The sequence below is a fragment of the Mus caroli genome, chromosome 1 (assembly GCF_900094665.2).
Source record: "Mus caroli chromosome 1, CAROLI_EIJ_v1.1, whole genome shotgun sequence".
NCBI classification, from domain to species: domain Eukaryota; kingdom Metazoa; phylum Chordata; class Mammalia; order Rodentia; family Muridae; genus Mus; species Mus caroli.
Window position 1 is genome coordinate 52,295,032 of NC_034570.1, and position 14,103 is coordinate 52,309,134.

General features: G+C 39.3%; 1 protein-coding gene across 5 annotated transcripts in view; it reads right to left on the minus strand.

Annotated features, from left to right (window-relative positions):
* Positions 1 to 14,103, minus strand: part of Fam126b (family with sequence similarity 126 member B) — a 65,720-nt gene that overhangs the window by 10,886 nt on the left and 40,731 nt on the right. For 3 of the 5 annotated variants that reach the window (XM_021166094.2, XM_029474951.1, XM_029474949.1), the window contains exons 8-12: positions 11,830 to 11,925; positions 6,572 to 6,688; positions 6,002 to 6,089; positions 1,673 to 1,832; positions 778 to 945 (exon numbers count right to left, since the gene is read on the minus strand). In XM_021166094.2, coding sequence (XP_021021753.1) covers positions 778 to 945; positions 1,673 to 1,832; positions 6,002 to 6,089; positions 6,572 to 6,688; positions 11,830 to 11,925 — 629 coding nt within the window. The remainder of the gene's footprint in view (positions 1 to 777; positions 946 to 1,672; positions 1,833 to 6,001; positions 6,090 to 6,571; positions 6,689 to 11,829; positions 11,926 to 14,103) is intronic. The other 2 variants (XM_029474959.1, XM_029474965.1) reach the window with 1 other exon arrangement.

Consider the following 14,103-nt stretch of genomic DNA (forward strand, 5'->3'; position numbering starts at 1 on the left):
CGTCAGAGAGATGCGTTCTTTTTTACAGGTAGTGATGGAGCACAGAGTTCTTATGTGCGAATAATTACATTGTAGAAACAAGGATCATTGATTTGTAACACATTTCATTTCCATCTGGGAGCTTTAACCACTGTGTGTGTGTGTGTGTGTGTGTGTAAAAGTAAAGTGTAGTACGCTCAGGATAACACATTTACAGAGAAAAGATGTCAGTAATTTAACTTAATTAACACAACTTAATCCAGCTAATGAGAAGCCAATCAATACCTGCATTCTCTGTTCGAGACTGGAAATACTTATTAACTGGACACCCTAGGAAAACAGATAAGTGCCAGCTCCACTTCAATTTCTTAAATGTGCTTATATTTTAAAATTCTCTTCACAGACTTTTAAAGAATAAACCTTAATACCGACTAAGAAGGCTCATGACCACTGGGTGCATTTTTCTAATGTTAAGAGTAAACATGCTCAGTAATGAAAGTTTTGAAGCATTTGCAGACCTTTCCATCCAGGCCCCTGCCTTGTTAGTAGCCATGCCAAGCTGCTGTTTGATGACACAGGGATGCAGACTCCGGGCCAGCACAAATGGCAACTGAAGATTGTACCTAACCTGGTGCTAGGCATATGGGGAGGAGGGCTGCTTTGCAAAGAGGAGCTAGCACACCCAGGGGTAGTGGAGACACACACTAGAATGGAAAGGTGCTCTGCTTGGGGACAGAGAGCCAGGATCCTTCTCCAGCAACTGCCTCACTGACTTCTGCCTCCTCATCTCTGTCCTACCCTCTGTTGTGGCTGCTGCTGAGGTGGGCTCCGGCGAGCCATGCTCAGGGGTCCTGCGCACCAGCACCTCCCCCTCTTGCACACGTTTGATCCCTAGGTCAGTGGAGCCGTGTTGGATCGGGGAGCCAGGAATACTCGAGTCAGCCTCGTTTGAGAAGTCAAAGCCATCTGGGATTCAACATATAAAATTTTAGTACTTTTTGTGCTGCTCTGTTCTTTTCTGAGCATTCTGACCCAGGCAGATAAGAGAATGTATATATGGATATGATATTAACACAAACACTGTCTATATAGTTACATGTGTGTGCACAGCCTGCACACACATAAGGCAGCAGATGAACAATGTGAGGTTTGCAAATGAATGGGACAGAAAAATCAGGATCATTAAAATGACAATTTCTCTTAGGCAAGACAGCTTGACTGCTTAGTACCATATGTCGATAAAATATTGCTGGGTTTAGCTCTTAGAATAAAAAAAGGAAATCCAAAAAATGAGAACCAATTCTTTGATGGATAGTTTGAATTATACTATTAGTTGGACCAGGCATATAGTTTTCTCCCACAGTGCTCATACATGTACCTTTTTTCCAGCTAATAGGCTTAAAGCAACTTTCTCCCTGTTTTTATTACTAGTTATAAAAAAAGACAAATTTTGGCTAAGTCTTATTTTACATTTTATCATTAATTGAACAGTCTAACATCTTCCTACTTTATAAACAGATATATATTTACATTAAAATAACTAAGCATTACCACATTTCTAGTACCATTTTTAAATGAAAATATTTTACATTAATTCATGAGCATTAATTGCTATCAAGCAGTTGTACATTCTATATAAACAGTGGTAAGTTTACTTGAATCCAAAAGTAAACTATAGAAAATTTATACTTACCTTCTCTTCTCCATCTATGACGACGAATTGAAGCTGTTGTAATTGCAGTCCGAGAAATTCTCGGCACTGTTGGAGTGACTTCCACTTTAAGTACTTTCTGGCCTTCTTGTGAAGAATCGGGTGCATCAAATGGTAATGAGTTTTTCATGGCATTTGCCACCTAAAATGATAATATAAGTCTATAAATTTACAACCAACACAGACTTTTAACCTGTACTATAATATATGTTTCCATTATTATACAACTTCATATGTTACACATATGTGTACTTCATATAACATATGAAGTTGTATAATATAAAAGGACAACTGTGTCAAATGTTTATTTTTATTATTATGAATTTTTCAGTAGGCTTTTCAAATAAAAAACTATTACTAAAATATGAGTTCTATACCCTACTGGATTCCTGAAGTTGTTGAGTTTCAAAAGGAAAGAGCATTCCAAAGAAAAATGTTTAATATTTGTAACCAAGATATAAAACAAGTTAGAATAAGTTCCTGCTTTCTCATATGATAAATAGCAGAAAACTTAATCTGTGATAAGACGGTAATACTTTTCTGTACTCTTGTGTATTATTCATGAGAGATTTTTTCCCTAAATACATGCTGGCAGTATGTGTCCTGTGCCTCAAGGAGAAGACTGGGAAACCTGATTGGTAAACAATTGCTATCTGACTGGTTTGTCTCTCGACCAGTAAGTAGCAATCCAGCAAAGCCACTTTGAGCTAGAGGAAATGAATGTCTGTCTTTCTTTCTTTCCCTTTGCACATGACAAGCACATGTAGGATACAGCAACCTGGATGAGAATGTCTGATCTACCCACACAGGCCTACAGGAGGAAGCTGTCTCAAGGTTTGAGGAATGTAAGCAAGGTTAAGTGTTTACACTAAGCCCGGCCAGTAATATAGAGGACGCTGGTTTCTACATTTTGTTTGGAATATAGATCTAGATATGAGAAAAATGCTATATATCAGTAAATTTATCTTGATCTTAAAGTTAAAAATGGTACAAATAAATAAAATACCTTTAAAAAACTATCCCAGGTAGAAAATGCATAAACATTTTAAATATCACAGAATCACTACAGAAAGCTTAATAACTGGTAGGAAACAAAAGTCAGTCAGGTATGGTGGCACTCATAATCACAGCACCTCCAAGACCAAGACAGAATTACAAATTCAAACCAAGACTAGGAAGCATAAGAAAGGAAAAGAAAGAAGGCAGAAGAGAAAGGGCCCACATACAGTTAAACCACCTAAAATTACTAATATTTTGCTATCTCTTTCATATGTAGATTTAAAATACACATATTTTCCTAAGCTATTATTTTTTCTTTATTGTAAGTTCTCAAATATACAATTTCATTAAGAAAATACCAAATTTCAATTGTTCTCTGTTATGAGAACACTTAGACAACTTTTATTTCTTTGCAATTAGAACAACACTGTAGGCCAGGTGTGCGCGGCGGCAGCAGCAGCGCAGGCCTTTAATTCCATCACTTGGGAGTCACAGGGGTTCCTCTGAGTTCAAGGTCAGCTTGGTTTTACAGAGTGAGTTCCAGAATTGTTAGAGCTACACAGCCTGTCTCAAAAATTCAAAAACAGAAAAATAAAAGTAACAGTACAGTTAAACTTCTAGTACTTTTAATTTAATTTTATTTGTGTGGGTGTTTTGTCTACACACACACACACACACATGCATGCATGCATGCATCATGTGCATGCCTGGTGCTCACAAAGGCCAGAAGACTGTATCATATCTCCTGGAGCTGGATTTACAGATGGTTGGGAGCCACTATGCTGGGAATCAAATCCAATGTCCTTTGTCACTGAGCCACCTCTTCAGCTCTTTATAGTACACTTTTAAGGTCTTAGTTTCCATAGACACAAAGCTACATGTGGAATAAAGAATCTAAGAGAATAAGCACTCATTACAAAATTACTTCTGCAAAGGAATGGTTAGAGTCATATTATCATCAAAGCATAACAAAGCTTCATCTTCCCCTAACTTGTCTTTCATACTTTGTTATTATATATCTGTACACATGCATAATATGTATGTGGAGGGCTGTCATTATGCTTATATGGAGGTCAGAGAACAATTTTATAGAGTTGGTTCTCTCCTACACCTTTATGTAGGTTCTGGGGATAGAATTCAAGTTGACAGATTTGCATAGCAAATATGACCCCACTGAGTCATACTGCTGGCTCAGCATTTGCATTTGTATTTGATTAAAAAAAATACTTAGTGTGTGCATGTGACTAACATAGCATGAGTGTGGATATCATAGGGCAACTTAACATAGGAGTCAAGTTCTCTCCTTCTACCATGAGGGTTCTGGGATTGAACTCAGGCTATCAGACTTGGCAGCAAGTGCCTTTATCTCAAGCCATCTCACAAGTCTCCTACATGTTGGGAAGTATGAAATCTTTAAAGTTAAGTAAGATTATAAGTGCACTTTTCTTATGTCTACAGAGAATATTTTTCCTTTTGTGTACTGCATATTAATTTTCTTTTTTGTTTGTTTTTTGAGACAGGGTTTCTTTGTGTAGTCCTGGCTGTCCTGGAACTTACTCTGTAGACCAGGTGGGCCTCTGTCTTAAGTGTTGGGATTAAAGGCAGGAGCCACCATCGCCTGGCTCTAATTTTACTTTATTAAAGGAAATGATTTAGAATTTATGTTTATGTGGAGAAAAAAATAAGCTCTTATAGTGATTACTTCATTTCTAAACTGTGCTAGTTTTGATTATAATAATAAAATGAAGATTTTACTTGAGCTTGATATCCTTTCTTTTTTCTATACATCTGAATAAAACTGATCAGGTATGGGGAGGGACAGAAGAGATGGCCAGATGGCCATAAGAATGAATGAAAATCTGCAAGTGACAGGGGTGGGGAGGTGGAGGGCATCTCCGGGACGAGACAGAGACCTGGGATAAGGGAGGCACCCAAGAATCAATGGGCGTGACCTTAGCTGTGACTCGAAGCACTGGGGATATGGAACCTGAATAAGCCTGTAACCAGGTAGGAATCCAGAGGACTGATAGAGACTCCAACCCACCCACAAAATTTCAACCCAAAATTCATCCTGTCTATAAGAAACTCAGGCATGGCATGGGTGGGTGGGTGGATGGGGGTGAAGCAGAGACTGAGGGAATAGCCAACCAATAACTGGTCCAACCAGAGACCCACCCCATGGCCAAACACCAATCCATGACACTATTAATGATATTCTGTTACACTTGCAGACAGAATCCTACCATATCTGTCCTCTGAGAGGCTCCACCCAAGCAGCTGACTCAGACAGATGCAGACATTCACAGCCACACAGTGGATGGAGCTGGGGACTCTTATGGAAGAACAGGAGGAAGGAATGCAGTCCCCAAAGGGGATAGGAATTCCACAAGATGACCAGCAAAGTCAATTAGCCTGGACCCTTGGGGCTCTCAGAGACTGAACCACCAACCAAAAAACATACATGGGTTGGACCTAGGCCTTCCTGCGTATATGTAGCACACGTGCAGCTTGGTCTTCATGTGGGTCCCAAACAACTGGAGTGGGGGCTATCCCAAAAAGCCATTGCCTGTATGTGGGATATGTTCTACTAGCTGGGTTGCCTTGTCTGGCCAGTGGGAGAGGAAGAGCCCACCCTCACAGAGACTTGAAGTGCCGGGGTGGGGGGACACTCAGTGGGGTCTGACCCACTCAGAGAAGGGGAGGAGGATGGGGAAGGATTGTGGGAAGGGGTGACAAGGAAAGGGGCAGTGAGCAGGATGTAAAGTGAGTAAGTAAAAATAAATCAATTACAACAATAACAAACCTCTGTGGTTGTCCTCTCTTTAACAGGGCTTTACTATCTAGTTAAGAATAGCCAGGAACTTACTGAGTAGCTGAGGACCATTTCCACCTTGTGGCAATCTGCCTGCTTCCATGTGCTTCCATGTGCTAGTTAGTACTTGGTTTTCTCTTTTCTTACGGATTTCAAACCATGCCTCCCTGACCCCCCCAGTTCTTCAAGACAAGTGTCTCTCTGTAACTTTGGCTGTCATGGAACTCACTCTGTAGACCAAGCTGGCTTTGAACTCAGAGATATGTCTGAGATATGTGGTAGATATGTCTACCATCATTGTCTGGAGAAACATTTCATTTTTCAATTTACCTCAATACCCACTTTCCATTTGCCCCATAGTAACATTTTGACCACATATATGCTTTAAGAAGAGTCAGCATGCCTCCAGAATAGGACCTAAATCAATAAGACTTCCATTCTCCATGGAAAAAAAGTGGACATATGTTAAAACAAACAAACAAACAAACAAACAAACTTACCAAGAGTGGCTGAGAAAAGAGTTCTAGCTGAGCTCTATAAATGATGTCATCAAGTACTTCCTGGCCAAGGTCCCACTGTCCATTATACCTATGGGATGGATTACTTAGTACTTCCAGTAGATATCTCTGATCTTTAGAACTTTAAACAAAAACAAAAACCAAAAAAACCTACCCCAAGTTCTATTGCTTTAGTTATAAACAAAGCTGTCACTGCCAAGTCCTCATTTCTGAATCACCCTAACTATGTTTACAGTAGCTAACAGAAGCCTCTTTATACAGATGGGCTTTTACCATGCTGCTATTCAGAATGATCTAGTTAAAGTATTCATGACAATCATGATAATGAACTATAACGAAACAACAGTTTTCCATATAGAGAATCTAAAATTTCTAAGATGGTTCTAATTTTGTGGCTAGTCATGTTATTAATTGGCTATTTATAAAGTGCTGAAAAGAGACCACATTAGAAAACAGGGTAACAGGCCTACATGAAACAAAAGATTGTATAAAGAAGATACAAGGATATTAAATGTTCCCATGTGCAGAAGAATTCATCTCCTTCCTACTTACATGGCATAGTAAACTCCTGTGAGAAGTTGCACCATAAATTCAGGATCTAATACAATTCGACCACAGAGCTCCTTCCACTGTTTCTCATGTTGTCGTGGAAACCCACTCACACAAACCCTAAAAAAATACAGCAATTAACATTTGACTTCCTGATTGACTACATTTACAAATTACTCATCCCTCAGCCACTGACACCTGCTATATGCCAGAGTCATGACCAGGTGGAGGATGTTGGTTTTTAAATTTTTTAAGCATGCCTTTATTCATAAAATATGGATTCCTTTAACTCCTTGGGTACTTTCTCTAGCTCCTCCATTGGGGGCCCTGTGATCCATCCAATAGCTGACTGTGAACATCCACTCCTGTGTTTGCTAGGCCCTGGCATCGTCTCACAAGAGACAGCTATATCTGGGTCCTTTCAGCAAAATCTTGCTATTGTAAGCAATGGTGTCAGCGTTTGGAAGCTGATAGTGTGGAGTCTTAGTNTGACTGTGAACATCCACTCCTGTGTTTGCTAGGCCCCGGCGTAGTCTCACTAGAGACAGCTATTATCAGGGTCCTTTCAGCACAATCTTGCTAGTGTATGCAATGGTGTCAGCGTTTGGAGGCTGATTATGGGATGGATCCCTGGATATGGCAGTCTCTAGATGGTCCATCCTTTTGTCCCTATGGATTCTAGTGGAGTCCATAAAAAGTAGTAAGTTTCCTCAAATACCCAATAGCCTCTTTCACAGACATCCTTTTCCTGCTTCTCCCTCTCTCTCTAAAACATAAATGCATAGCTTTTTCTCTATCCTAAATTGTACTGGGGAATTCCTGGATAGTACATAAATCTTAAAACAACATTTCAAAATGCTGTTGTTGGTGAGGCCACTATTATTTATTTGATGTTTTATTTAAGCAAAATTAAATGTGCACAATTGTTACTCATTCGTTTTCTTCCTTGTGCAGCCTAGTACTGGGACCGGAGACTCTCATAGGCAGTGGGGTACTGCTCCTTCCATAGTGGAAACAGCAAAGTGTGTTGCCTAGACATCAGCAGCACCACTGCTCCTAGACACTGGAGACCAAGGGCTCTGAGAGCCACTGAGCAGCATGAACTTGGTTTTCTTTCTTTTTGAGGCAGTTTCATTGTGTAATCTGGGTTGGTTTGGAACTGTATGTAGCATAGGCTAGCCCCAAACCCAGAGAGATCCACTCTGTCACTTGAGTGCTAGGATTAAAGACTGGGATTATTGTTCTTATAACCAAGCTTGCTCTTGAATCTCTTCTGCACTGTGTTGTATATGCCAGTATGGTCTTCTAAATTATACTCCATTTTAACACATTAGCCTGATGCTAAATGAACTTCTTGGCCCTCTTTTGAGGATCTTATTTGTTGCAGGATATTTGATCACACTGCAAACCCAGAGGTTGTATTATTTACTGAAAAAAAAAAGTTTCTAGTTGTGGTGTGACTCATTCCTTAGCACACACCTTTAACCCCTCTGCTGGAATACAAACATGCACTTAGTACCCACCATCAACCCCAGACAATGAAGGTAAAGTTAGTTTGTAGAAGAATGGACCCATGTTTGACAGTGAAATAGACAAATTGACAAATCAGAGAAATATCTGACAAAATAGGATATGCTCAACTCTCATGAGAAGAAAGGAAAGGGAAGGTACTTGAGGGAGCCTTGGAGTGAGAGAAAAAAAGGAGGCTATTTTTACTGGGACTTTTATAGAGACAGGTTGAGACAGAGAGAGAACAAGCTAGACACAGGTGATGACAGAGAATGAGAAAGAGCCAGAAGATTAGAACAGATTGCCAAAGTTAGTATGAGGTCAAGAAGAACAATGAGGTCAGCCAGAGGCCCAGAGAGGAGTCTGAATCAGTCAGCTTGGAGAGGAGTTTGAGACAGAACAGCTGAGTTGAATTAGCCATTCAGAGCTCAGAAAGATCTAGGATGAGGTGAGCTTATTCAGCAGCAAGTCTGTGAGGCTGAAAACATTCTAGGCCTAGATTAGATTGCACCAGGCTAGAAGCTTCCAAGACTAGGCCCAGGTTAGCCAACTGAGACAGTCAGCCTCTGAGACAACAATTACATCAGGAGAAGAAAAGTTACAGTCACATCTTAATGATATACAAGAGGTGTAAGAGTGGCCATGATGCCCAATAGGAGATGCTAGCACCTCTGTAGGTAGTAACAACAGAGATCACTAAAGCCACTATCAGTCAAAATGAACATCATGAACAACTGCCTCTTATTTCACTGAGATGCTTCCAGAAGTTGTATCTTAATAGTTATAGTGTTATAACACTGGTAGAAAGTTATAGTGTGCTTGTGTTCATAACTTTATCAAGTTAATTATAATAGTAGGTTCAGAAGAACAATTTTAGTGCCTTATAGTCTCAATCAATTAAAAATTATATACATATATAGAATATAGTAAAGTAATAAAACTACTACAAGTTGAAAATAGCATTATATTGATAAAATTGGCACATGCCTATAATCCCAGCACTCAAGAAACATAAAAGAAGCCAGTCTGACCCACACAACTAATGTGAGTCCAGCTTCACCTATAGAGAAGTCTATTACTAAACCCAAAACCAGATTATTAAAGATGAAGCTTGCTCATTCATTCTCTAATGGACAATAGTAGATACCAAATTACTGTGGTACTTAGATACCAAGACTGTGCTCTTCTCAGTAAAAGAACAGCAATGTGAACTTGAGCGTTTCTCAAAATGATTTTGATTTTTGATGCCTAGGAGCCTTCCTTTCTGGTATTTATGTTATGTCTCTCTCTATCCACTCAGGGTGGAACATGTAACTTGCTTCTACTCAACACAATGTGGCAAAGGCGAAAAGATTCCACACACTCTATCTGTACATTATGTGTGTAACTATTACTAAAGTTACAGATCATGCTGGATACTCTCAATTTACTCTAGCTTTGAAGAAGCAAGCTATGAGGTCTTAAGCTGTGTAAGAGGCCCATGTGTCATCAACATGAGGATGGAGTCCAGCAGACAGCCAACTAGATAAAGAAACATGTAATCCTACAACTGTAGGAACAGAATTCAAGTCATGTGCTAAGTCTTGGGAGACTACAATTCCTTATGTATTTCTATAGCCTTAAAAGACCTCTAAGTTGCCAGGTGTGATAGCACCTGCTGCTAATTCTAGCACTCATGAGGTGCACATAGGCTCATCTTTGTGAGTTAGCCTAGTTGGATCTACATAGGGAGGGAGGTCCAGGCTAGCCAAAACCATGTAGTGAGACCCTTGTCTTTAAAAAAAAAAAGATCCTAAGTAAAGGCAAGCCATGCCTACATTTCTGCCTCATAAAAACTATGAAATAATAAATGTGGGATGTTCTAAGCTGGTAAACTTGTAGAAACTGGTTTTTCTTTTTAAAAATTGTTTAGTGTGTACTTGTATCTCACATTTTGTCCGTGGAGGTCAGAAGTTAACTTCTGGGGACACAGTTCTCTTCTCCCACTGTGCAGTCATTTCTGCCACTGCACTTCATCCAACAAGAACATTCTGAGTTTTGCTGCGGCAGCACTGGGTTATAGATGAAAGCTACTGCATCCAGCTTTGTAATTTGACTTTTAGAAAGCAAATTCACATTTTAAGGATTTCTTTTTTTTTTCCATTCTGCATTTCTTTATTTGACAGTTCATCCAGTTAAACTGAAATGACACACTGACTCTGATATCGGCAAGAGACCTTGCTAATACTGATAGCTGCTAGCCAGTCACACACACACAACTCTATCTCACGTCAGAGAAATATCAATGAGTCGCCGCACAACCCTATTGCACTTCGTGTGGCTTTTTTTTACTTCAGGAAAAAAAAAAAAGTATTTTTAGAAGATCAGCAAAGATTGCCAATTGTCGTTCATTTGTTCTTTTTTTTTTCTTTTAAATAAATCATGATTAAACCACACAGTGAGTATTCCTATAAAAAGCATTAAGAGGCTGAAACTTCACAAAATAAACTCATTTACCTATTAGGCCATCTTTCTGGTCCAAGAATTTGTTACATAGCAAAAGAAAGGAACTGCATATGAATTTTTTTCTTTTCCTGAGGCAGGGTCTGTCTTGCTCTGTAGTCCACCTTAACCCTGAAGATCAGCCTGCCTCTGCTTCCTGAGTGCTAGGATTGTATGTGATTGAACTCTGAGGGCTGGGAGTAGCAGGTGGGGAGACTCAGCTTCTGTAGTGAAAAGTCACTTGGAATGCATAAGCTCAGAACTGAAAGTCCATGACCCTAACCCAACTTATATTACTTATATATTTTTTCTATAGTAGATATGTAAGTTTCAGCCAAGCCTAATTTCTTAAGAAATAATATAGACTATAATCTGTAGCACACAGAGAATGTTCCTTGGCCATCACACATATAATTGGCACAGAACAGATAATAGTTTACAAAATATAAAAAGGAGCATGTCTATAATCCCAATAGAAGATCAGGAGTTCAAGGTCAGCTAGCACTATGTGAGGGCCTTGTTTTAAACAAATAAAAATGTATAGGGGAAAGAGACACATTATTTCTAAAACATAATTTATTACTTTTTAAAACGTGCATTGGTGTTTTGTCTGCATACATGTCTGTGTGAAGGTGTCAGGTCTGCTGGAACTGTAGTCACAGACAGTTGTGAGCTGCCAAGTAGGTGATGGGAACTGAACCTGAGTCCTCTGGAAAGGCAGTCAGTGCTCTTAACTGCTAAGCCACCTCTCCAGTCCCAAGATTTGCATTCTTAAGGTTTTTTCCCATACACAATTTCATTATTCAAAATTCTTACTATGATTTATTTTTAAAAAAATACATCTAGAAAAATACATCTAGAAAACAATTTTATATATTGATAAATAATTCTAAACTTAGTGGACTTGACCTAACTCATTGATCTAAGAAATATTTTGTTGAATGCTAAAATAATTTTCTTTCTTTCCTTTTTTATTATTTATTTATGTGAGTGCAGTACTCTCGGAGGTCTGAAGAGGATTTGGAACACCTGGAACTGGAGCTAAGCAGAGTTGTGGGTTACCAGGTAGAAGATGGGAATCCTGTGCGAGTGCAGTCAGTGCTCTTAACTGCTGAGCCATCTCTCCAGGCCCTTAAAATAACTTTCATTCTTATAGGAATGTAAGCTCCATGAAGTTTATTTACTACTATACCAGAAGTTACAATAGCCTAGCATATATAATGCTTTTCAAGTAACTATATTAATATGAAGAATAATAAATACTCTCTCACCTGGAACCCATCCGACAAAGAGATTGGTAAGATGATGCAGGCATATACACAATAGCTGAATTATAGCACAGCATGAGAAAACTTAGGACTTCAAACCTAGAAAAATAAAAAATGATCATAATTATTTATTTCTATCACATACAAGAGTAAATTATTTACTTAGTAAATGGTTATTAACAATGCCTTAATGTAAATCTTCATGATTTCTTAATCAGGTTTCTACAGTATCCTCCTCAATAGTCTGTTTCAATTCTTACTATTATGAGCCATAGCCAGTGCTGTATTTTCTTATTTAAAGGGCTGGAGAGATGGCTCAGAGGTTAAGAGCACTGGCTGTTCTTCCAGAGGTCCTGAGTTCAATTCCCAGCAACTACATTGTGTGGCTCACAACCACCTATAATCAGATCTGGTGTCCTCTTCTGGCCTGCTGTATACATAACAAATAAATAAATAAATAAATAAATAAATACATCTTTAAAAAAAAAAAAGACATGAATTAAGGCTGGGCATGGTGGCACATGCTTTTAATCCCAGAATTCAAGAGGCAGAGGCCAAGTAGATCTCTGTGAGTTCAAGGCCAGCCTGGTCTGCAGAGTGAGTTCAAAGATAGCTAGGGCTATGTAGAGAAAGCCTGCCTCAAAAACCAAAAAAAAAAGGAAAATAAAATTAAGGCTGGGTATAGTGGAGATCACCTTCAATCCTAGCATTCAGGGCTCAGTGACAGTGTATGTGGTAAGTTGCAGGCCAGTCACAGCTATAAAAGTGAGACTCTTTCACAACAAAACAAAAACAAAAACCCAACCACCAACCAACCAACCAACCCAACCCAAACCAAACCTGCAAAACCAACTAATCAAAGGGCTGGAGAAATGGCTCAGTAAATAATACCACTTGCTAGTCTTATGGGTTTAGTTCCCAGCACCCACATGACAATTCACCTGCAACTCCAGTTCCAGGCATTTGATATCTTGCAGGAACTGAACAGCATTCCTACCCTCTGTCCACCAGATGCACAACAGCCCTCTCTCCACCCAGCTATATCAATCAAATCAATCTTCCATATAGTTTGCTAAGTGGTATATGTAGGAGACAATGAACACCCAGTTGAGAACCACTGACGAAGTCTTTTTTTTTTTTTTTTAAGATTTATTTATTTATTTTACTTATGTGAGTACATTGTAGCTGTTTTCAGACACACCAGAAGAGGGCATCAGATCCCATTACAGATGGTTGTGAACCACCATGTGGTTGCTGGGAATTGAACTCAGGACCTTTGGAAGAGCAGTCAGTGCTCTTAACCACTGAGCCATCTCTCCAGCCCTGGCTTGGAAGTCTTGAAAAGGGGAAATGGAAGGCAGGGGGAAGAGAAAACAGCAATTTTCATTAATAAACTGTGTGGAAGTAATGCAGACTTAATTTGGGGGCAAAACTATGTATATTTGTAAACTACTTCACAGTCAAAATTATACTGCAATAAACTCCCCCAACATCACAGTGCGATCATTCATAATCACTAAGATCAGACAATGAGAATCAGGGGCTGCTGAGGATAAGGAGGAGTTTTCATTACGTATTATTTTATTCTATGGGCACTTTGCTAGTATGTGTGCCTGTGTACCACATGCACGCGTGGTGCTTACAGAGGCACTGATGCCCTGAAACTGGAGGGAGAGGTTGAGAACTTCCATGTGGGTGCTGGGAATTGAATCCTGGTTTTCTGCTCTTAACTGCTGAGTAACCTTTCCAGCACTGTGACATACATATTTGATTGGGTATATTAACCTTGTTTAATAGTTAATAGAATTTGCTGAACTTCTCCTGCCCCATAAGCAGAAAATTTCCCTCAAGCAGCCAACACCATTTACAGTGAGAGGGGAGGAATTTGGTTATAGACAAGACATAGTTAATAGAACAGGATGCTGAAGGCCTGCTACACCAATCCTAGTCCAATCCCAAGTGGTTGGTCAGCCTTGGACACATGTATATGCAAACAAATAGATTCAGTTGATTATATATACACATGCGCATGTATGTACATATACACACAAGTAACAATAATTAAAGAAGAGATTACTAGTGTGGGAGGTGGGACACTGGAAGAGTTGGAGAGGGGAGGAGTGGAGTAGATGCGGTGTTCATGTACAAAGTTCAAAACATTTTTTTGAGTAGTTATTAGCATGCCAAAGACCAGAAATGTTTCAGATTTTGTAATGTGTGCCTTCTTGGGAGGTAAGACCCAAGTATATATACCAGAAACTCATCTATGTTTCACAG